Below are 25,448 nucleotides of genomic sequence, written 5' to 3'. Positions count from 1 at the left end.
ACACACACACACACACACACACACACACACACACACACACACACACTAAAGCAAATCCATAAAGCAGAAGAAAGCAAAGCATTTGATTCAGGATAACAACTTGGACTGTAACACAACCTTTAGAAGTTAAGGAGAGTCTTATATATGGAACTGATGTCTGGCCCTGGAGACTTGACATTTCTGCCAGGTGGGCATAAAGGAATGAGCTGACACTGGAAGACTGGCTCTACCACACACTTGTATAAAAGTGGAGAAACTGCCTAGCTTCTTTGAGACTCCGTGTTCTCATTCATAACTGCAAAAACAGTGGTATGATTTGCTTTACTAGTACACTTCAATAATGATATGTATGCATAGGTGATTATATTTTTATTAAATACTCTGAATTATACTTAGAGTTCTGGTACAGCCATATCGAATGGGAACAGCAAAAGTCATAAAGCCAGCATAGCTGACAAAGATCCAGCAAGATCTTTGAGCCACATGATGTGATTGCTGTCATGCTGTTTTCCACTTATGGTCTTGGTTACCACGGGTTGCATGCTTGGGGGTATTGGATTGATGGGAAATTTCTTATGAATCATTTATTCCTTCTCCCAGATGTACTGCTTCTAAGCTTCCCCAGGAAATTCCTGAGCATATTAGCCCTCACGCTTTTAGGGAGATATCCTTATCTGGCTTTACTGGTAGGTCTTCCTTATGCTCTGGAGGATGTGACTCAAATAAAGATGCCAGAGATCTCCATGTGATGCTCCAGCTCCAATAAACCCCTGGAACATCTGCCTCTGTACTTACTCAGGAAAAATATAATCAGGACAAAGTAAACTTAATAACTTAAACAAGATTCAGTGGCTAGAGAAGTTGGCAGAACAGGTTAAAAGCCTCTTCTTACTATATACACAGGCAATTACATAGCACATAAGATTGGGGGCCACATATAGTATACCCTTTCAGGATAATATATAGCAACAAAGTTAGACAGGCTGGAGTTATCGCTACCCTACACAAGGACTTAGAGACAAAGAATGGTGTAGAAAAATGATAAAGGAGTGAAGTATTAAGACTCTCCCTTTCTTAGAAAAGTTAGCTGATGTAGGGCCACTGCAGTGTAGTATGACCAAGGAACAAAAGAATACCAAGATTAGACATCTAAATAAATTTTGCAAATATATAAAATATAAGCATTCTATTATACCAGAAATTGAATAATAACTGCAGCAGCTTTGGACTCAAAATTCTTCTTGAGGCTAATGAAAATTAACACTCTGACCATTGAAAGTTGATAATTCACTGCTTGGGATGTGGCAATTTGCCCAGGCTGGCTTGGAGATTTTCTTTCTGTCTAGTACCCATGAAACCGCAAGAGCTACCAGCCTGAGAACAGACTATTGTGCTTTGGTAAAATATGCCTCTAGATTCTTAAAAGTTGGGTTATGGGGTTGATGAGGGAAAATGATTGTAAAAGATAAATCTGTTCTGTTGCAGATTATCAGTGATGACTAAACTTATGACCAAAAAGCAGTTAAAATGTGTCTGGGGACAAAAATGATATAATCGATGTTTTGGAAAAACATGAATCTCTCCTTGCCTATTGAGTTCTGTATGAATAAAGAAGCACTCCGACTGCCAGTTGTCAGCCAGGGTGAAAGATTGATCCAATGCCTGTGACTGACTCACTTCTCCTTCACCCATTCATTATCTCCTCAGTGGGACCTGGCCACTGCCACAGCTGCCCTCTGGCAGGGTTCTAGCAACAGTAAGTTCAAAAACAGCATAAGAGCAAAAGCTAGCTTATGATCATTTCTGACATAACCATACTCAGTTCCATCCCTTCAGTTAGCGATGCCATATACCAGAGAGGTTTCCTCTACATAGTTTAGAACCCTTTCTGGCTTCAAAAAAGCCATCTCCCTGGCATTGCTAACAAGGCGTAAGAATCTAAGGGTGATTATAAATAGAAATCTTCACTGCCAGACCCAAACTCTGACATACCCATTATTTTTTCTCCTACAGTGAAGAGCTTCCTAACAGTGATTCCATACAATTCACACTGTCTTGAAAGCGCCTCATCGATTCTAAGGAGACTCACTCCGCTGATGCTTTGTCTCTATTTTGGGGACTATGTCACATATCCCCTCCCCTTTCAGTGACAAAGCTGGCATCTCCAAGCACTTAACACCTGTCATTTGCCAGGTCACAGTGTGCTTTCTCTAAGCTCTTACCTTCTTTTCTCAGGTTATTTCCATCCTGATTCCCTCTCGCTCTTGCAGAGTCCTGAAGCATCAGTGTTGCATAGGTCACTTCATCAGACATCCTAGGAGAAAGTGGTTCTGTCGATTAATGTTGCAATTATCTTCAGGCCCAGTTCAGGCCATTCCTTTTCAAGGACAGGCGCTTTTACACAGACACAAGACACTCCCTATTGTTCCTTTGTAAAGACAGAATGAAAGTCAATTTCTCCCTAGTGAAAGTGAGAGAAAGCAGAAACTCTCCTTAGGAATTAGAATGTTGACAACTTCCAACTGTACTGCACTGTTCTCTGCTGTGTTTGCAGGCAAGGCAAGGTTAAGGCTTCATGTTGGAATCCCCATGATCCTTGTGGAACTCTGAATAATTGAAAAATGAATAGAAAATTCAGCTTTCTTTTCTGCTTATGTGTAAAGCTAGTTTGTCCTATACTGGATCTAGTTTGTCCTCAGTCATATCAGATACCAAGCAGAATCAGAATAGAAATGGCTTTGTCACATATGCATGTGTAGTACGATAAGAAAAGTGTGTGTGTGTGTGTGTGTGTGTGTGTAAGAGAGAGACAGACAGACAGAGAGAGACACAGAGAGACACACAGAGAGAGACACAGAGAGACATAGAGAGACACACAGAGACACACAGAGAGAGACAGAGACGACAGAGACAGAGAAAGACATAGAACTGGCAATGGAAGCTGTTGAGGCATGGGAAAGAAGTTATAGGATGCTTAAACTGGGTAAGAGAAGGAGTTCCCTCACTCTTGGTGTGGTTGCATAAAAATCCAGCACAAACTTTTCAAACAATGCCTTGCTGTATTGAGAGAGTGATAAAAAACATGCAGAATGAGCCAAAGAAACACTGATATCTTTAATTTTTTTTTAAGATTGAGGGCTGTTCAAAGTCATTGTATCCCACAGGGCAGCCAGAACTCTTACAGAAAATCCACTATCTTTTTGGTGTGAAAAATCAGAGGGTGAAGTCTGGGCTGTCTACAGCCATAAACAGTACAGAAATAATCAGGTATTTGTATGGACAGTAGTTACAAGGATGTCTAGATAGTCACAAGACACGAAGCCAAGATATAATTCATTTAAATTTCTTTTAAAAAGCTTGATAACATAACTTATCTACTTTCCCTAACTTAGACATATAAAATCTGGCTTTTATTTCCAACAAAAATTGGCATACAGCCACTGTGTATTTAAATTGCAGCACTAAATATTTTGACAAGGGAGTATGGGCAATAGTCAACAGTAGTAGATGGTATTCTGGCAATGGTGCAGAATTAACACACACACACACACACACACACACACACACACGAGTCATTTGTTTACAATAGCCACCATTGTGGTCTGCTTTCTGTTTCTATAATAAAATACTACAACTAAAAGGAACATGGGGAGGAAATGGCTATTTCAACTGAAGTCTCGCTGTCTATCATGATGGCATGAAGGAATATCAGGGCAGGAACTCAGGTCAGAAACCAGAAATAGGAACCGAAGCAGAAGCAGAGGTCATGGAGACTTGTGGCTTGATGACTTGTTCCCTATAACTTGCTTAGTCTGCTTTCTTATATACGTCAGCACTGGGGGTGCTACTTTCCATAGAGTCCTGGGCACTCCTACATCAATCACTGATCAAGAAAATGCCTCACTACAGGCACTCTGGTGGAGGAGGGATCTCAAATGAGGTTCCCTCTTTCCAGATGAACTAACTAGCTTAGGCACAGTACTCACAGGGTTCTTTAAAGACTGTGTCCATTTCTAATTATTCCATACTTTTTAAAATATAAAACTTAATACACTATTTAAGGAAATAAATTGTTATTAGAAGTTTGTGGTGGGTCGCATATCCTGTAAGGATAGCCTTCTGAATGTGACAATTTATAAAGAAAGTGGAAGAAGTTATGCTGGGTTACCTAAATGTACTTAATGAAATCACAAACACTTAAGCACCTCAAACACTTAAGAATGTCTAGTGGATGATCAGTGAGTTTTATAACTATTAAATAAGGCAAAAGAGGAGGGCAATCAGAGCCCAAAGAACACGTGCTAGAAAGAAGGTACAGAAGCAGATACCTCAGGGATTTTCAAAGAAGTACACTGCTATCAATCCCCCACTTCCTAGTAATTCCTCCCAGAAAGTCAACGCATCCTACCTTCTGCAGATGTTCTATTTCATGTTCTCATAAGTCCGTATAATCTGTTTTTAGTTTGTCATTTTAGTAATTTAGAAATTACATATGTTTCTATCCCACAAATTTCCAGCATCTGTATTGATAATTTTAGAAGTTACATTTTCAAAATATGTTGTGCAATCATTTACAAGTGTTAAGATAACCTTCCTTACTCCTTTGCTAATTGATGTGATTATTTGTTTTGAGGTTTTGCAACCCAGGACCTTGAGCATTTTAGGGGAGCAGCTATTCCTCTGAGCTGTATATGCCACCCGCCTTATTATCTTATTAGATGCCCTAAATCCCCAGTTGGCCCCTACTGCTCTCCTGCCACTTAGTCATTTCAATGTCTATGGAGCTGATAATTCAATACCCTGGGTCTTATCTCCAGTAACGTCATCCATAACCACAAATCAGCTGCCCACAAGAAAGTTATGTGAGCCAATGTTGTCTGATCCCAATCCCCTTGTCTCCAGCCCAGCCCAGTAGCAGTTTTATGGCCACTAGAATTTGATGTTTGTTGGGATAGGAAGTTCACGCTCCTACTAGGTTTCTTTTAAAAAATTTTTTTATTAATCATTCCATTAGTTTACATCTCAAATGATATCACACTTCCAGGTTAGCCCCTCTACCCATGCCCCAATTCCATGATGTTTCACTTCCTGGTTATCCTTCCATGACACCCCCATCCCACATCTGCCTTCCCCCATCCCATTTGCCTTTATGAGGGTCCTCCCCCACCCACCCACACTCTCCCGCCCCACCATTCCAGTATCCACCTGCTCTGGGGCATCAAACCTCCCAAGGACCAAGGGCCTCCCCTCCTGTTGCTGTCGGGAAAGGCCATCTTCTGCTACATATGTATCCGGAGCCAAAGATCCCTTTCAGTACATTCCTTGGTTGGTGGTCTAGTCTCTGGGAGAACTGGGTGGTCAGGCCAGCCTATGTTGTTCTTCCAATGTTCCTCCCCAACCAGGTTCCCTGAATTCAGCCTGATGGTTGGCTCCAAGCATCTGCCTCTGCATTGGTTAGTTGCTGGCCGAACCTCCTCAGGAACTGCCACACTTGGTTCTTGTCCACAAGCGCCTCTTGACCGAAGCAACAGTGTTGGGTTTGGTGTTTAGAGACATGATGTATCTCCAGGTGGGGCCATTCCCCTTTCTTCAGTCTCTGTTTCATTTTTCGTTCCTGTTCTTCCTTTGGACAGGAACATTTCTGGGTTAAAAAACTTTGAGATGGGTGGTGGCTCTATCCCTCGACCAGGGGCCGTGCTTATCTACTGGAGGTGGTCTCCACAGGTTCTTTCTCCCCCTACTCTGCTCATTACAGCTAAAGTCAATCCCATTGGGTCCTAGGGGCCTCATGTTTCTCTGGTGTCTGGACCACTCCAGTCGCTATCTTCAGTTCCGCATCCCCCTTGTTTTTACTCTATCCTCTGTACCTCTCTCATGTCTCCTCCAGATTCTGATACTGCCACCCTTATTTCCTCCTCTTTCTCCTCCTCCTACTACATTTTTATTGTTGACACGGTTTATTCTCACTGCCTACAAAGCTTTGCTTAGACCATGTACCAGGATTGATGACAGTAACCATTTTCTCACATGCGGCCAAAAGTTCCTTGCTTATTTCCTCTGTCATCAGGACCCAGACATGCGACATGGCTTCAACGCCCTCTCGCTGTACTCCTGTTGCATAATGGTGGCTGAATGTGACCACATTAACTGCTGAGTTTAGAATTATAATTAGTCAGTGTTATATTTGCTAAGAGGATCGTTCACTACTTTTGATTCTCAGTTGTCAAACTTGCTTTCTTTCCCCTTAAATCTCACTGATAATCTACTTTGATATTATCTTAGAAATACAAAAAAGGCACTTTCTCTGTTGTGTCAAATAAACCAAAACATGACACCTGCACAGAAGCTGGATTCCTTCCAACAGTGGTTAAATCATACCAGCTCTTTTTCTATGACTCCTCCCCATCTGTGTTTTAAATTCTATCTCATCTACAAATCTATTCAAAGATTTTGAATATATGATTTTTCTTCTAAGTCACCATTAATATTTCCAAGTTTTATTTTAATTCATACCTACTTGTTCATGCACCCTATTCTATACAGGTGCCATACCTTTCATCTCCAAAACAACAGCGAATCTCAGCCATACCTTCCACATACGAACACATCATTTCTATAATGCTGTTAACCACAGAAGAGTTCAAGAAGCTGTCTCTGCCTTCCTTCTCTTCTCAGGGCTTCTGAATTTCTTGTATTATATAAATTAAAAACTCTGACATGCTTTCTTTAACCTTCACATAAATATGTTCAATGAGTATTTCCTGGGACAAATCTTACCAATCACATAGGTAGCATGTGGAATAATTATTTTCTTTATTTAAATTATTCTTCAAATGTTTTATTATCCAGACACAATTCTTTTGATTTTTTTCTTAGGGCACCCACTCCCAACTCCCCTCATTGGTTTAACCAGCTCTTCCTATTGTGGTTTCAAAGTAAAATGTCCTTCACAGGCTCATTTACCTGTGCATTTAGTTCCCAGATGATGACAATGCTTGAAAGGGTTATGGAAGAATTTCTCAATTAATTAATTAATTAGTTAATTAATTAGTATTCCAAATGCTGCACAGTCCCAAGGTTTCTCTTCACAGAGTCCCACCCCCAATCTCCTCCCCTTTGCCTCTGGTCTATCAAGTCTCTGCAGGATTAGGCTCATCCTCTCTTACTGAGACAGGGCAAGGGAGCCCTCTGATACACATATGCTAGGGTCCTCGGTCTGGCCCCTGGATGCTCTTTGGTTGGTGGCTTAGTCTTGGAAAGCTCCCAGGATCCAGGTTAGTTGACACTGTTGGTCTTTCTGTGTAATTCCTATCCCCTTCAAGGCCTTCAATCTTTCCCCTAACTCTTTCATAAAGGAACTTCTGGTCAATGTTTGGCTGTGGTATCTCTGTCTGCTTAAGTCTTCTGCTGGGTAGAGACTCTCAGAGGACAATTATTCTAGACTCCTGTCTGTAAGTATGATAATGACACACTATCATTCATAGTGTCAGGAATTGGTGCTTGCCCATGGGATGGGTTTCAAGTTGGGATGGTTATTGGTTGGCCATTCCTTCAGTCTCTGCTCCATCTTTGCCCCTGCATCTTTATTTTTTTTAGACTAGAAAAATTTTAAGTCAAAAGTTTTGTGGGTGGGTTGGTGCTCTTATCCCTCCACTCGGGGTTCTGCCTAGTTACAGAAGGTAGATTCCTCAAGATCTCCCCACTATTTAGCATCTCCATTAAGGTCACCTGCATTGACTCTTGGGAGCCTTCCCATCCCAGGTCTCAGGGACTGCCAAGAGATTCCTTCCATCCCTAACCTAGGACCAACCATCATTCTTCTGTTTCACTGGGCCTCTCTCCTCTCTCTTTCCATACCTGATCCTGCCCTACTATTCCTTTTCTCCTTCCCTCTCCTACCCAGGTCCTTCCCTCCCTCTGCCAATCATGACTCTGGAAATCAATCTGGTGTTTTCTTAAAAAGTTGGAAATAATTCTACCTGAACACACAGTGATGTTGCTCCTGGAAATATACCCAACATTTTTTCCCCTTCTAAGTGGTATTCAATTTGGTTCCCCTTCTAAGTGGTATTCAAGCATCCTCACTTGGGCCTTCCTTCTTATTTAACTTCTTTGGGTCTGTGAGGCATATCGTGAACATTCTGTACTTTATGGCTAATATCCACTTATTAGTGAGTACAAACATGCATGTCCTTTTGGGTCTGGGTTACCTTACTCAGGATATCTAGTTCTATCCATTTGCCTGCAACATTTATGATGTCTTTGTTTTTAACAGCTGAATAGTATTCCATTGTGTAAATGAATCACATCTTTTTTTGCATCCATTCTTCAGTTGAGGGACATGTGGGTTGTTTAGAGTTTCTGGCTACTATGAATAAGGCTGATATGAACATAGTGGAGCGGGTGTCCTTGTGGTATCTTTTGGGTATATTTCCAGGAGCAACATCCCTGTGTGTTCAGGTAGAATTATTTCCAACTTTTTAAGAAAACACCAGATTGATTTCCAGAGTGGAAGTTTGCAATCTCACCAGCAATTAAGGAATGTTGCCTTGCTCCACATCTATTGCTGGAAGTTGTAAAATGTGGAGTTTTGCTGGAAGAAACATGCTACAGCTGGAGAGCTTTGAGCTGTAAAGTCAGTCCCCACTTCCTGTTTGTTCTCTGCTTCCTTTGCACAAACAAAATGTGCCCAGCCTGATTACTCCTCCTCTTGCTGGATCTTCTTTGCATTTCCTATGCCTTCCCTACCATAAAGGATTCTTACCCTCTGGAAATATAATCCAAAATAAGATTTTTATGATTTAAGTTTCCTTTTCTCAGAATATTTTGTCATAGCAAAAGGAAGTGAAACTAAGACACATCCTTGGTTGGGTTTGTTATGTGCCTGGATTCAGCTCTTGGCCCTCTTTGTCTGTTATACCCAGCCTTAGATGAACTGTCTTCCAAACCAATGATAAGGGATGGAACATCTAAGTCATTGACCATGTCTTGGTACCTATCTCCATCAAATTATCCATTGACAATATCTTGATGCCTATCTACAAGTTGGTTAGATATGAGTTCACACTTAATGTCGAAAAAATGAATGACCTGCTCCAATGTGTTTCTTCATCTCATTAAACAAGAACTCTATGTTTACAAATTCTCAGCCAAATGCCTATGGTCATATGCTGGCTCTGGTTAAATTAAGTGGGTCATGAAGTGAAATAAAAAGACATGAATTTGGGAATGATAATCTGTAAGTGGGATTTTGAAGTTGACAGACGTGAGAAGGAGATAATAAAATGTGAGAGTTTGTGTGATTAGAATATATTATATATGTGTGTTAAATGGCAGGGCAGTGGTGGTGCACACCTTTGATCCCTGTACTCAGGAGGCAGAGGTAGGTAGTTCTCTGTGTGTTTGAGGCCATCCTGGTCTACAGAGGAGGTTACAGATTAGCCAGGGCTACACAGAGAAACCTTGTCTAATTAATAATTATATAATTAATTGATTAGTCATAGAGCAAATGTAATTAAAACTAGTTCTGCAAAAGGCCCAGAAAGATTGCTCAGTGGTTAAGAGCACTTGCAGCTCTTTCAGAGGACCTGAGTTTGGTTCTCAAAATCCATTGTATGACTCACAACTACCTGCAATTTGAGTCCAAGGAGATCTGACACCCTCTTATAGACTCCGTAGACACCAGAACACGTGTGCGCACGCAAAGAAACACATTAAAACTCTGTCACAAACTCCAAAACAAACAACTTGGAATCACCTTAGACATTCTTGCTCCTTTTGTATATATTTAATCAACCATAAAATGCTACTCAATGCATAAAACAGCGTAACTTGGGTGTAACTGTAGAAGTTAAGTTGCATTAAAAAAATAAATACTGAGTTTATATGATAGGAAGTGAACCCATGTGTTCTTCAGAACTCTCTGTGTTCTTCAGCAATCACTCTGCTCCCACAGACTGAATTTACAGCAGGGAACACTGCTGGGCAACAGACTAGTCTAGCTAGTACCCAGTCCACAGTAATTCAGAGTTATATAGGAAAGACTGAAGATTAAAGACAGAGGTGCCAAAGGCTCAAAGAAAACACAAACAAAATAAAATCAGAAAGAAGCGAAAATGGCCACAAGGAGGAGACAGAGGACAAACAGAGGATGATGCTTAGTTAGAAACCTGATTCTGTCTCTTTTTAAATAAAGAATTGTGAAGGTATACTCATGAATCCTGACTCGAAGCAATTAATGCTGTAATCTTTTGTGTGAAAATGAACCTTTCAACTCTGTGCATATTTTGTTTTGTTTTGAACAAGATCTCCGAGTGAAGCCCAGATAGCCCTCATAAGCCTCCTGTCTCAGTCTCTATAGCAACGAAACCACAGGCATTTACTACCAAGCCTGCCTAGTAAAATTAGTAAAAATTAGTATACATAGAATTAGTAAAAATTAGTAAAAATTGTATACATAGAATACCCACAGTACAGATAATTGATAAAACTATAAAAGCCGCCATCCCCCCACCCCCAACCCCACACACAGCTGAGGTGAGTTTGGTTTAATGTAGGTGATTCTTAAAATGGAAGAAGTTGCTATATTCAGTTGCTGAAGTGTTGTGAGACCTGAAGAAACCAACCCAAGGATTTCAACTAGTTACATTCTATTACAGTGTTTTGTTATCCTTTAACGCACTGTGTGTGTGATTCTGTCCATGGTACATGGGTGTGTTTATATGAGTATGTGTACATTTATGAGTACTTGTATGTGCATACAGGTGAAAAGCGTCTTCCTCAGTAGATCCTCATCTTGTTTATTGAGATAAGAGCTATAATAGGTCACCAATTTTGACCTACAGGCTAGCTGGGTAATAAGCTCTAGTGTTATGACGTTTCTGGCCTCTTCTCAGTTATCCAGAGACCCACCACAGTCCCTGGTTTTTAAGCAGGTTCTTGAGATCAGACTCAGGTCCTCATGCTTGGGCAGCAGACATTTACCCCCTGAGCTACCTCCTTAGCCCCCTGCACAGCATAATGACAAGGCTGGAAATGCTCTCTGCTTCCTCTGCTTGTTTATTAGTGTGCTCGCCGCCCTCCACACAGCCTTTGTGTGCTGTTTGACCTCAGAAAACAGAACAGTGCCTGGGACATTCACAGGGACGCATAAACACAGGTTTGGATCATACACTGGTTAGTCATCTCTGCAGTGCAGCTTTCGCTGTGACGTCACTCTTTGAATCTCAATTCAAGCTGGCATGAAGCACTACCCAAAATATGCTTGACCACAGACTTTTTTACTGCATTATACCATACTTACTCAACCTTTGGTATCTTTATCCAGATCTATCTCTTGCCTGGTTTCTTTCTATACTTAGTGAATTTTCCCTGTCTTTGGAATATTTTATCTGACACTTTTGTCAATGAACATTTCCCTTAGCAGTTTTAGGCACATTACAGGTAACCTTAATGTGATAGTTGCAGGTCACTGTGTTTTCTTCTTCATGTCTGTCGAGTAACCGAGTGACCTGCCTCAGTTGCCTGATAATTAGTGTTAATTCGGCAACTTTGAAATAAAACTCATTTCTTAAAAATCCACATGTTTAAGATTCCTGAAAATGAAGGAATGAATGTTAATTATGCTTTGTTTCCCACACAGGAAATCCTGTCATTTTCCCAAAGAAAATCAACATGTCATGTGTGTGCACACAAAGTTAAAAAGCCAAAGGTGTACCAACAATTTTAGTGCTGGAGGCTGAGAAGTAAGGGTTAGAGATCAGGGACGGGTTGAGAGGAAAGGGACAGGGCTGGAGTGAGGAACAAGGAGTGGGGGTGGGGTGAAGAGTAGGGTGGGGCTGGGGTGGTGGTAGTGTGAGGGGTGAGGGTGAAGGGGTGGGGATGGAATGAATGAGGGGTAGGTAGTGGGTCAGGAGGGGTGAGGGTGAGGGGTAGGGGTGAGGGGTAGGGGTGAGGGGCAGAGAGCCAGGTGATGGTGGGGGTGGTGAACCGGAACATATTGGCAAAAAGACATTGACTTTGCAGTGAAAATACTGATCATCAGTTACAAAACACTCATCTTCTTTTCATTTGGAGACAGTGCAGCACTGTCCACGGTGGCCAATGCCTCCTAATGTATTATTTTTCTCTTTTCCACAGTCTCATGCTGCTGCTGTATCTTGGTGAGTCCTATTCACAAGGTTACTGGACTACCTTCCTTTCTGGTCCTTGTCACTCAGATCCCGGGATCTGTTACTCATTCTTCCATACATGCAGGTGATGCTTCTGGACGACACTGAAACTTGAAAGACATTTTAATGAGCCGAAAAAAAATTGAAACCTGCAGAAATGCTATCACTTTCTAAATGAAATGTGACCATAAAAGATCCCCAAAGTCTTAAAAAATTTTTCCATATATACAATCATTTATTTAGCCAACAAATATTGACTGAGTGGTAACTGTACATCAATCTCTAGAACACATCATTCTGGAGATAAACAGCAACGATTTAAATATGTGGTCAGGAACGGGTGGCACAGTGGTTAGCGTGCTGGTCACGTACTCACAAGGCTCAGGGGTGGATTCTCCAACACTAAAACAAGGGAAAAAAATTAAATGAAAAATATATAACCATGTGTGAATAAGGTACAAGAGTCTGAACTGTTGTATAGTGGATTTGGAGACAGCATTATCAATGTCAAAAATTAAGATGACCTAGTCAAATTGCAAGTCTATGCTCCTGAGATCCAATGCCACACTGTCTCTATGAATGCTAAGGCACCGGCGTCAGTGCCTCATAGATAATCAGTATGTGATTGAAAAAGAAATAAACACAATTCACACGACAGTGTTTCTTCAATTCCGAAAATAGGTTTTCATCAGGAAATAGTGAAGAAAGAATTTTGACTTGTTTTGTTTTTGTTGCCATTTTTTTTGATTGAAGAAAAGAGATATTTAAGTGAAAATAAGAAATGTCAATGGAGATTTTGTTTTGAATAAGAAATATCTAACTAGACTCTGAACTTTGAAACAAAGAAGAGAAGTATGGCGTCTCTTTTTCCTTCGCATTTCTTGATTTTATTTTTTCTTATATAACTTACCTTACATTCATAGTATATGTCATAGAGTGAAATTAAGATTAAATACTGTTGGAGGCTTTTTGACCCTGCAGTTCTCCCATATTTGTATTGTATGATTATAACACCAAATGCTATGCTTGTAGAATAGGATGCACAATAAAGGCAGATATATATTTACTGGACTATAGATCTAGGGAGAAGAAGATTGTGGCTAGAGTAACTAAGGAACCGAACAGTAGTGACAGACTACAATGAGAAAGAAGAAAGATCCAACAGAAATACCTTATGGTTGTAGGAAGGGGTATCTTCCTATGCTCTGAGGCACCAATTTACCCATCTCAGATGTGTCTTCTTCTGATGCTAAACGTACAGTTCCATGAACTAATAGACCTGTAAAGTAAAGAAAGCCTGGTTTTCTTGTGGTTTACAAGAATAAACAGGACTCTTTAATAATTAACCACATTGTGCAAAACTCAGAAAATCTGGAAACATAAAGCAAAGTAATTATGTTTAATTACTTCTTAAGGTTTACACTAATAAGAAAACATGTACCATAATTCTCTATGTCCTTGGAGCTCAGAGCTACATATTTAATTTAATTCACTGATTAGATTTTTAATGGGATTAATTTCATTTCTAAGAGAATGGAGTGAAACTACTGGAAAAGGTGTCTTTAGAATTGTAAGCTCTGTACCCCCCTTTTCTCTTCAGTAAGCTGAAATTACTCATTCAATTACATTGTATTATTTCGGTATATAATTAAGTAAAGACACTGAAATAAGGCAACATGGGAAGAAAGTGTGCTTAAGCTCAGTTTGTGAGATATGGGTAAAGGAAGGAAGAGGTCAAACTGATCCCAGACATTGCTGGTAGGCTGTTAGCATATCCCCCTCTGCCAGGAAGTGTGAGAATCTTTGGCTGAAGTGGAAGCTATGCAAACAGCAGCAGCCATTGGTGAATAGTCTGCTGGCTTCGTGAAATCATTTGAGGTATGAGTGAAAGGCATTTCAAAATGCAGAATCCTTTCAGTGAATTGATAAAAATCTGAGAGTGAAGTAGAGAACAAGGAGGAAAGGAAATGAAGCTGTATAGAAGACACCAAAAAGAACAGGGGCAAGCAAAACTCCTGGCAACAGGTCCTGGATGGTCACCACGATGAAATGTGGAAACTGGATTCTCTTAACAAGGCAGAAGGGCAGTGCTATGATCACTCCCAAGACAAATGCCAGGTGCCAGGAGCTTTGAAAGAGGATGCTTCAGCAGCCATGGAGATTTAGCGGAATTATCTGCTATAAAATTAAATAAATGTTAAGCTAATGACAAGATAGTCAGCATCCACACCAGTGTTCCTGCAATAACCACCATGGCTAGTTCTGTATGACACTCTTGTAGCTGCTGTCAGTGTAAGCCAACATAATTATTTAAAGCCCATTTCTTTCTATAAAGCTAAATGATGGAGTACTTAAAAGGAAACCAGCATCCCCCCCTCCTGCAAATAGTTCTGATACTGGGCAAAACCACACTTACACTTAAAAGGTGTCATTAAAACCTAGGTTTTTGTAATCCAAGAAATTAATTTTAAGGTACAAATAGTGTCTAAGGAAAGTATATCGTCACAAGTTTTGTACTTATTTGATTCTTTTTTCCTTCAGTGTCTAGGACTAAGCAATCTGCGGTCTGCTTCATATGCGGCCCTCAAAAAAATTTTTTTAAATAAAATGACTTATATTGTATGCAAGAATTTAAGTGAATTTCAGGTCATATAAAGGAAAAATGCATTCTAATATAGGATTGCAAGTGTCTAATTTCACACCAGACCTAATCAAATAATATTAGATTTGAAGTCACAGTACATGCTGAATACCTACTGGTATTTTTATCCTTGAGTTTTTATAAGGAATCAGTTCCCTTAAGTGATATATTTTGAGCTTTCCTAGGGTTAAGATGAAGCGTGAACTTTGTCGTTTGACAGGATACTCCCTCAGGATGAAACATCCCTTCACTTGGAGTTGAAGATAAGAGAGCAGGAAATGAGCCCCACATCTACTTTTTCACCACAAGTTACTATTATTTTTGTTTTTAGGTTCAAGTCCACGTATCTCTGAACATCCATGAAAGGGCTTCCTGGAAAACAAGACAAAGCAAAACAAAACCCAAGTGTCCTGATGCACATGGCTCCACACCACTGGGAGAGAAAGATTCCACACTGGCAGGCACTGAAATTGTAAGAGTGGACACTGGGTGAGTTCTGCAGAAGTCACCGAGCTCTGTGCCCACTGAAGTTCAAGGGAAGCCATGCAGGATGAAGATGGGTATATCACCTTAAACATCAAACCCCGGAAACAAGCTCTCAGCTCAGGTAAGAAGGGTCATTCAGCAGTTTGGACATTAGTGAAATAGGTCACTCCTACTCTCTGTCTCTCTCCTAGTGACAGGGTGCTTAAATTTACTTGTGTTTTCCTGATTGATATTCTTTCTCTGAAGCATGCAAGTGGAGCCTACAGAAGCTGCTGCAGACATAGTTAGAATACAGGCAGTAAACACAGAGAAGGGAACATTGTACTAAGGGTATTTGGTGGGACAAAGGGAAGGACAGTTTGAAAACTCAAATGTCTGACAAATGTCTTAATATTTTAAAGGAATACATTTGTTGCATGACTTACTTAGAAAAAATGAAGTTCTTTTTTTAACGACCTGGAGGGAAGTGTATAATCTGAAGTCTTTCTTTTCTGTTTAAAATGATATAAAGTCATTGGGCGTTGCTCGATATGTAAACATTTATGTAACATATTTTTTTTATCCTTTTAAAAACAACATCACATTTCTGAACACCAGAAGATATAGTTCTCCATATAAAAGTAATTGTGGAGGAGAACAGGAATGGCAAGGGCCATGCAGGGGTAATGACAAATGGCTTTAGAATTCATGGAATGTGGCCCACTACTTAGCACAGCCACAATGGGTATGACTTGGAGAGGACCACATGTCCTGAGGACTTCATGCTGTTACGGAGTTCTGCTCTGCTTGCTGCCCTCACATCCCTCTTAATCTAAGAACTGTATGAGACCTTTAAGGGGGCTTCCAGCCCCTCACTGGGCAGTATCTCTGGCACTCACAATAGTGCTTGATCTCCCTGGAGCAGATTAATGATTCAATCACCACCCTAGGAAAGAACTTAGAGATGTAGATTACCAGCAATGACCACCCCTTCAGAAAACATTTGGAAAAATAAAATCGTTAGTGAAGCTAGGTTAAGATGTTTTTGCTACTGCTTCTGATGTAAGAAACCTTAGAGAACAATTTGAAGTTTAGAAAGGCACACTCTTATTAATTAAGCTAGGGACCTTTTAAGGTCAGAGAACAACAATGGCAGCACTAGCTGACTTGACACTCACTGAAGCTGGACTGGTGATGATTGGTTTCTTATACCCATTTTTGCCCTCAGTTTCCGGATATGATTTTATTAAGTAGATATGTGTTCTGAGGGTTTAAAGTAGATATGACTGATTTTTATATAAAAGTTTAGATTTGTGATTCTTTTAATCTTCTTATAATATTACTTGTAACGATAAATAATAAAATAATTAATCTAATTTTTGTAACCACAAATTGCTACCTGCTAGTGAGAGAAATTGGTTGAGAAAACTACCTTGCTTGCTTACACTTTGTTAATCTATGACAAGTTGCTTAGTTACAAATGTACATGGCTTCTTAGGAATAGTTTGTTTTCTTTACGTGTACTATGTAATGTTATTTCTTGTAATGGTATAGGAGAATATACTTTTTTTTCATAGTCATTCTCTGGAAGAAAACCAGAATGCAAACATGTTGTAATTTTATACTGCTTGAAAGATTTTGCTGGGATATATAAGCCATGGAAGAAAAAATAAAGTTGTTGGAACATTGTTTTTTCCATCCATCAACTATGTGTATGTATATGTGTAAAGTTTGTATAAGAACAGTATGTTGGAACATTGTTTCTTTCGCCCTTCAAGTATATACGTATACATGTATGTGTATGCATGTATTTGTGTAAAGTGTGTAAGAGCGTGTTGGAACTCTGTTCCATCCACTAAATCTGTATGTATGTATGTATGTATGTATGTATGTAAAGCTTATGTGTGTGTGTGTGTTGGAGCTTTTTCCATCCACCAATCATGTGTATATATTTATGTACCTGTGTATATGAAATGCTTGGAGACTGCTTGCTGAAGCTTTGCTCCTTCATTCTATGTGTGAATATGTATATGTCTGTCTGTCTGTCTGTCTGCATGTATGTATGTATTTGTATATATAAAGTTATTTAAGTCTATCTTTTGCTTCATCCACCCAGTGTGCATGTACATGTACATGTGTGATTTTTCTTTATTTTTGTTTCCTTCTCACTGGCCTCAATGGTTAAAAGAGATTAGAGTGTTTTGCTGTCCATAGGGAGTGCCAACCCCTTTTCTATGTTTCCTCAGTGAGAAGTCTGCTGAATAATTTCTCTAATCACTGGCAGCCTTAGGTAGAAGTCTCTGTCAGTATTTGAACTGATCCCTAGCAATAGCTTTAAGCACTGAAATCCATCAGCTGCCTGCCTCAGTTTACCTACCCTATAGAAGCCAAAGCACAGGGATGCAAAAACAAAAACCAAACCAAAACAACAACAAAAACAAAACCAACAACAACAAAACCAATAACATGTGGCCTTGGCAGCCAGTTATATTAAGAATGGACAGAGAGTAGGCCATGGAGAATGGAGATGGATGGATGGCGTAAATTAGGCCATTGTCACTGAGGACGATCACTAATGCAATGAAAGTAAGATCAGAGTAGGTTCTTTCCTTCCACCCTGTATTCTAGGACTCAAACCCAGGTGGTTAGGCTTATCTAGTTAGTAATTTACCTGCTAAGCTATCTTATTAGCCCAAGTTTAGTTGGACTTTAAGACAAAATCTCATATAGCCTAGACTGGCACTGAATGTGCTACGTAGCCAAGGCTAGCTTTGAACTCTTGATCCTCCTCCTGCTGTGTCCCAAGTATGGGTAACTTTACTCTCTCACACATAGCTTGCAATACTGTTTATGATACTCAGACAATCTTGAGAACCACAGGATAGCCTGACAGTCTTCTGTTAGCATCTTTTCTGTGCTCCCACAGCTGAACCTGCCTCTTCTTGGTGGCGTGTGATGGCTTTAATTCTGCTGATCTCATCCTTGGGGCTGGTTGCTGGACTCGTGGCTCTGGGGATCATGTGTAAGTACTGGCTTCTTGCCAGGGTTTTGATCTAAGGAAAGCAATAACCACAAGTTCCTGGCATATTATACTAAGCTTCCTAACTATCTTTGCTCCTCTGTTTGTCACCTACTCTGTCCTGAACACTGCTGTGGATATAACCTCATTGGAGGAGAAGTCAGAAGGGAGAGACCCCCTCCTGGATTCGAATCACTTTTAATTTTTTTCTTTAGTCAACATTACTTTCAGAATGTATCGCCAGCATTTAAGATACGCCTCACTCTGGATCTAAGCTATCTTTCTTTCTTCCTCTCTGCCTTGCTTAATCTGAGGCCTGAGCAATCTAGAACGTTCCTAATTTCAAAAATAAAGCCTGTGTCTTCCTGTGTGAAATCTTGCTTGTTCTAATCTCTACACATAAAATCTACTCCATTCCATTTTATTGACTGACACATTGGTCATGACTATCTAATAATAATACTTTATAAGGTAATGCCATAATTTGTGTCGCTAATTTGTTTATATTCCTGTTTTTAATATGTTTTAGAATCTCTTATTCCTTATATTGTTTGCTTGGATATAAAAACACTTTAAACAAGGTAAAATATAATGCACATTCTTTTTCCATGTTTTAGTCAAAATATTGTTATTCTTAATTTAAAATATTTCATAAAGAACTTGCAAATAAGAAACCATGCAGTAAAATTAACCAGACTTAAAAATCTATATATCTCCCTGAATTTCTATATAGGTGGTTCTCAGCCTTCCTAATGCTGTGACCCTTTAAAACAGTTCCTCGTGTTATGGTAACCCCAAACCATAAAATTATGTTCATTGCACTTCCTAACTGTAATTTTTCTACTGTTATGAGTGATAATGTGAATATCTGATATGCAGGCTATCCGATATGTAACCCCTGCGAAAGGGTTGTTTGACCCAAACGGGTCAGGACTTAGAGGTTAAGAACCGCTGTTCTATACAGTTAGAACAGCCATCTGAACTTTTAGATGGATTAATTCAGTGTTATATATAGAACAGAATACAAAACCCAAGGCTTCTCATCTCTATAAAGCCCGCTTAGAAACCTGTCCAGGAAATATCCAGTCAATTCACATGCTCTTTTACTCAGCCTTTTATATTTCCCCTTTCAGTGTTCATTGAGTTTTGTGTATCTGGTGAACTCTTTAGCTACTGTCAGGTTTATAGAAATAAAAGGTCACTCAAGAATTCTGCCATCATCTTTCTGACCTTGAGACCCGGATGTAAAGTATCTCATCTCTTTATCTAGCGGTTGCAGAGCAAAAGTACCCACCGGCTGAGAAGGAAAATCTGTCAGCCACTCTGCAACAATTGGCCAAGAAATTCTGCCAAGAGTTGATTAGACAATCAGAAATTAAGACAAAGAACATTTTTGGTAAGTCTGGCTTAGAAACCTTATTTCTCCAAGAAATGCACATCTGTCGTGGTAACTGGAGGGAGGCCCACCCAAGCAGGAACGCTGCAGGTAGGAAAAGCTTTGGCTAGGTTTTGACAGCCACATACTCTCTCTCATCTTTAGAGCACAAGTGCAGCCCCTGCGCCACGAATTGGAGATATCACGGAGACAGTTGCTACGGGTTCTTCAGGCGTAACCTAACATGGGAAGAGAGCAAGCAGTTTTGCACTAAGCAGAATGCAACTCTTGTGAAGACCGCCAGTCAGATCACCCTGGTAAGGAGGATCCCATGTCAAGCATCTGGGAACGCTAAGGAGAAAGATCTCGAAGGAAACACTGAATTGCTTTAATTTTTTTCCATGTGTTTCTTAATGGTTTGCACTGTGTGCTCCTGTGAGAAGCTTTAGGAAGCTAGGTAACAAGAAGAGCTTAAGTATTCAATCCTGTCCTATTACAGAATGTCGCTAAAGTGACGCTGGATCAGACAGGATGAGTCTGCCGGGGATGCTCCCATCACACTTATTCCAGTTTACATGACTTTCTGCCCCTTGCTGTAAGGCTAGGCTCACAGAGAAGCTTAAAAATTAAATTAACTAAATATATTGACTCAGTCAAAATGGGGGGTGCCCTAGCTCACCAACCCCGTTATGAAGACATCAACTGGAGACATGAGGCACGCCGTTACTCTAGGCTAAAGCACTTGAAAAATCTGTAATATCATGAAGTCATATCATTTTTAGGGGAGATTAAGGTTAAGATATAATATCTTTTTGAGAAGACATTAAAGTTAAATATCAGTTGGATTTTTCTGTCAAGTCCCACAGAGAGGCATCTTGGACAATGTACGTATACATCTGTGTGGATACGTTTTAAAGGAAAGATCAGCAATTAATGGACTAGTGGAAAGGTGGTGGGTGGCCCACACTTTAGGGAAATGAGATCCATACCGTACCTCCAGTGGGGTGTTATTCTGAGTGTCCTATGTCGGTCACAAGCTCAAACCAATTGTTGTTGTTGCTTTCCAAGAGTGGATTTTTTCGCCAGGTGGTGGTGGCGCACGCCTTTAATCCCAGCACTTGGGAGGCAGAGGCAGGTGGATTTCTGAGTTTGAGAGTTCAAGGCCAGCCTGGTCTACAGAGTGAGTTCCAGGACATCCAGGGCTACACAGAGAAACCCTGTCTCGAGATTGGATTTTTAACTGCTAGTCCCGGATGCATAAAAGGATAATGAACACGTAACTTTCATTTACTTTTCTTTCTAAGAGGTTGATTGTCCATTCATCTAATAGTCAATCTATGTATACCAGAACCACTCCAGTACTCTACAAAACTGAAATGCCTAACTTTAGACAAACAAACAAATAGTAAATTATAACTAGGCAAGAAAAAGTAAGTCAGAGCAAGATGTTGAGGTACATGTTTATGTAGTTATAGCTGAGGCTAAGATCACACGTTTGAGGCCAGCCTGGGCTACACAGTGAGAATCTATCTAAAAGTCGAAAGCATAGAAGAATGTAAATTGGGAACAGTAGATGTACGCTATTTGCTAATTCCGTTGAGAAAGACATCTATAGTTCTTTTTGTCCCCCCAACTAAAACAAATTATCATTTTCATGTATAAGATAATCAATACAATCCAAAAACTTAATTTCAGGGGTTGCAAAGCTCATCAGCAACACAATTCTTCCCATCTGTAGTTGATCCATTTCCCTCACTTGAATCATCTTTAGAAGTCTCTCTGGGACTCAGATTTTCAATAGTTAGGGAGTATAAGTATATACTATAAGTACCCTAGGAAGACTAGCATATTACCTGTTGAATACAATTTCTCACGTGCTCCAATACACTTTTCAACACACTCAAAACAACTCAAATTAGCAAGATCCTTGACATGAAAGGTAATCCATTATACCAACGCAGATACATAACTCTAGTTGTCTGTAAAGGCTTTATCATGAAATTGTGTTGTGCCACCGCGCAGTGCAGCGGAGACACCTATCATTGTACGGATTTATGCTTGCAACAGGCATACATCGCAGAAAGGATTACTTCGATCCGTTGGATTGGATTATCACGGGAGAATCCTAGGAAAGACTGGATATGGGAAGACAGCTCAGTTCTTGACAAGAATATGTAAGTCCCTGGGAGCTCAGCTTGAAGGCCTTATTCACAGCTTTGACTCCTTGTTGAACACAAGTTGCCTGAAAATTGAGATGCCTCTACCCCACTGTGAGTTGCAGCTGCTGGTCATGTGTACTCTATTCCTAACCAGAGAGCACTAGTGGGCAGTTTTACTCTCTCCTCTCTCTCCTCTTCTTATGTAGTGATTCATTTTTATATCCCCCCATTCATTTCTATTATTTTCTCTCTCTCTTTCTTTCTCTCTCTCTCTCTCTTTCCACATGCCTGCGCTCTGTGTGTGTGTGTGTGTGTGTGTGTGTGTGTGTAACGTGATCTGATTCCTTTGTGCTTTGAGAATGAACTTATCCCCTTTGGCACCTTTCAGCACACATGGGCTCTGTTTTCAGTGTTTTATTTTTATTTCTTCACAGTTCTTACTACTTTCTGCCACTTTCCTGTCTGCTTATCTGTGAACATCTTAACCAATTTCTCCTCCCTGGAATTTGGGTTGTAAAACAAAATAGATCTCAATCATTTGCTAGCTAGTTGGCATCTATAGGTGTCTGGCAAGTAGACTTAGTATATTTTCCTTGTTTGTCATTGTAAACAGTGATTCGGAGAATAGAGGCAAACTCATGGACAGTAACCATGGCATAGTCTAGCGTAACTCTATTACCTGGTGCTGCTACATCTCAGCTCTGCAGTATTTAGCCACCTTACGTTTCCTTGAGATTTTCCCTATGTTGCACAGCTAGCTGCTGACTCTATAAGAACTTCCCATTTCCTCTCTGCTTATTTTAAACCTACTCTTCTTTCAATACTGGCCCAAGGTAAATTGTAGATAAAGATTTGCTTGACATGTCAGGTTATGATGTGCCTGATCCTCTAGACCCCTAGGTACTTAGCACTGACTTTCTCCTTGACTTACACTGTATTAAATTGTTACTGGGCTTTTTATATGGCATACTGTATACTCAGAAGCAGACAGAGTTTCTCAAAGACGAGAATGCTGTTTCTTTACCTCAAGACTCTAATTTGATGAACAAAACATTCGTGTCCTTTGCTTCCTTATATATTTGTATTTCTAAAAATCATGCAATATGCATCTTTTTTTTAAAAAAAATTGTAGGATTGATCTTTCTGGAAATACAGAAGAAAACATGAATTGTGCTTATCTTCATAATGGAAAAGTCCATCCAGCTTCCTGTAAAGAGAGACATTCCTTAATATGTGAGAGAATTGCTGGCATGACAAGAGTGGACCAACTGCTTTAGTACAGAAGGATGGACAAGATGTCAGATAAGTGCTTGATCATGCAATAAAAGCTCTGGACAAAATAATTCTGCATTCATAAAAGCGCTTATTTTGTTTTTATTTCATCCTTATACCATGGGTCTGATCCTTTCTCTGTATATTAAAAAACCAGAATGTGAGTAGATCTCTAGCTTTTCCAATAACTTTCTTTTTATCATCCATTCCTTAGTTTTCTTAGCTTGTTGCAATCCATTGAATCTTCAAATATACACACATAAAACTAAAATTAAATTAGAGCCTAAGTGAATTAACATTGCAAAATATCTAAGTTAAGAAAGACACCATGGGATAGCAGAAATAGTATGTATTGAAATCTGTACAATAGTTTAAATGCTATGACCCCATAACTGAAAGGCAACCGTGAAGCAATTATTTTTATTTTTATCTTTCTATCTATCTATCTATCTATCTATCTATCTATCTATCTATCATCTATCTATCTATCTATCTATCTATTTTTGAGACAGGAGCTTATCTGTCCTAAAACTCACTATGTAGACAAGGAGCTTTCTTCTGTATTCCAAATGCTGGGATTAAAGTCACGTGCCTGGTCAATGAGACAACTTTCTCTTTTGTTTAATTTCTATTTTATCACACTTAAAATAGGATGGTTTGGGGCTGGAGGATAAACCAAAGTGTGTATATGCATATATTTATGATATGAAAATACTAGATAGATTGAACTATATGAATAAATGTGAAATTATATAAAGTATATTTTCTATAATTATATGAAAATACTAAAATGAAATAAAATGGAATAATATTGCCTATCTTATATATACCTCAGCAAAAATAAACTTCTGACTTTTATGATATCTATACAATGACCATACGATTCAAACTTTTTTCATAATTTACATGCTTACAAGAAAACTTATGAGTACTAACTCTTGCAGAAATGCCATGGAAACAGTGCCTAACTTCCTTGTTCATTGTCTATGACCAGTGCCAAGCAGGCCCTGACTCGTGAGAAACTATGTGCTTTTCTTCCTGAGAGAACAGCTCACTCTCTCCAGTTCACTCTCTTCACACTCAACAGTGTCACCTCCATACCACACAAGGAAACTGGATTGGAGAGAGAGCTCACAGGGATGGCGAAAACATAAACTATTTCTTGATGAAGCAGAGTGTCCAGAAGGCAGAAGAAGAAGCAGAATTCTTTTTTATCTGGTTCTTTTCCTGACAGTTCTATGTTTGGTGTTTGCTGAATAACCCAGAAGTTATTTATAGGGCCCGTAGGAAGGCACCTCTAACAGGATAAGAGACAAAACTCATGCTTTCTTCCTGAGCCATCCCCCACAGCTTCCTTTGTTTAACTAGTGAGAAAACAGTGTCATGAATACAGTTTATCTCAGCTGAGGACTTCGTGGAAACTAAACATTTTCAAGCACGAAGATAGATGGAACTCAGAAGGCTGAGGAGATAGGGAAACCTGTGTTTTTAACACACACTCCCTGTGACCCTGTTGTAAGCAGTCCACTCTTAAGTCCTTTCAATAAACATTGATATAGCACTCCCTCCCTCTGTGGTTTAGTCTCTAGCATCATTTCCTTGTCTACACAGTGAGCCGATTACTCTATCCAGAAGAGAATTGTGATGATCTTTGATGTAATTATATAAAATATTGGTCAGAGTATCAACTGTGTGATACTAAAAACGTTAGTTTTATAGCTCTGTGCACAGACGTGCAAATCTGCACTTTGGTTTGTTTTAGACTGTCCGTAAGGGAATAGATTTCTGAGCTACAGAAAAACAACAGAATTTATTTGGCTTTTTTATTTTAAATAACAAGATATTGGTCTTGCAAGATGGAAAGTCTTGGTTCCCCCCCCCCCTTTGGAGATGAGGATTCAATGCTGAACTTCTGGTATGAAACTGTCTATTTATACAAAACAAGTAGGGACTAATAATTCAGAAACTATCCAACTATCAATCCTATGTCTGAACATTAGTGTTTTTCAACTCTTCAGCATATTTATTTATTACTATAACACACAGCTTTAGAGGGAACACATTTAATGCCCAGTTAAACATACACAGAAGGTGAGACCAACCTGTACCTACAACAATCAAACTGTACCTACAAAGTCTCTTTTTCCCTTGTACTCGTGCCTGAAGCATATAGCAAAGTGAAAATAATCCGGATTCTATGATCGGAGCTCTCCATTTCAAACACTCAGCATGAGACTAGCTAAACGGACTTCTCTGTGCCGTGAGTTAGAACCAACTTACCCTCCCGCTTCACAGAACTGTAGTAAGGAAGTAATACTATGATCTCTTCAAAATAGTTGTCAAGAAC

General features: G+C 39.6%; 2 protein-coding genes across 3 annotated transcripts in view; one reads left to right on the top strand and one right to left on the bottom strand.

Annotated features, from left to right (window-relative positions):
• The window catches only part of Clec12b (C-type lectin domain family 12 member B), a 9,096-nt gene extending 6,776 nt beyond the window's left edge, over positions 1-2,320 (bottom strand). Inside the window, exon 1 of the mRNA XM_028781071.1 lies at positions 2,223-2,320. Within this exon, the coding sequence (XP_028636904.1) occupies positions 2,223-2,313 (91 nt within the window). The 5' untranslated portion in view covers positions 2,314-2,320. The remainder of the gene's footprint in view (positions 1-2,222) is intronic.
• A 12,715-nt stretch (positions 2,321-15,035) lies between these two features.
• On the top strand, positions 15,036-23,268 carry Clec1b (C-type lectin domain family 1 member B). 2 transcript variants are annotated; one of them, XM_028781036.1, is made up of 6 exons: positions 15,036-15,418; positions 18,203-18,298; positions 19,566-19,691; positions 19,836-19,987; positions 21,738-21,844; positions 22,962-23,268. In XM_028781036.1, the coding sequence occupies exons 1-6, from the start codon at positions 15,355-15,357 to the stop codon at positions 23,104-23,106; spliced, it is 690 nt and encodes a 229-aa protein (XP_028636869.1). In that variant the 5' UTR covers positions 15,036-15,354; the 3' UTR covers positions 23,107-23,268. The 2 variants fall into 2 exon arrangements, with proteins under 2 accessions (XP_028636869.1, XP_028636870.1); XM_028781037.1 differs by lacking the exon at positions 18,203-18,298.
• The last annotated feature ends 2,180 nt before the right edge of the window (positions 23,269-25,448 follow it).

Source organism: Grammomys surdaster, unplaced genomic scaffold, assembly GCF_004785775.1.
Source record: "Grammomys surdaster isolate TR1022 unplaced genomic scaffold, NIH_TR_1.0 373, whole genome shotgun sequence".
In the NCBI taxonomy this organism is placed as follows: domain Eukaryota; kingdom Metazoa; phylum Chordata; class Mammalia; order Rodentia; family Muridae; genus Grammomys; species Grammomys surdaster.
This window is presented reverse-complemented; position numbering and strand designations above follow the sequence as displayed.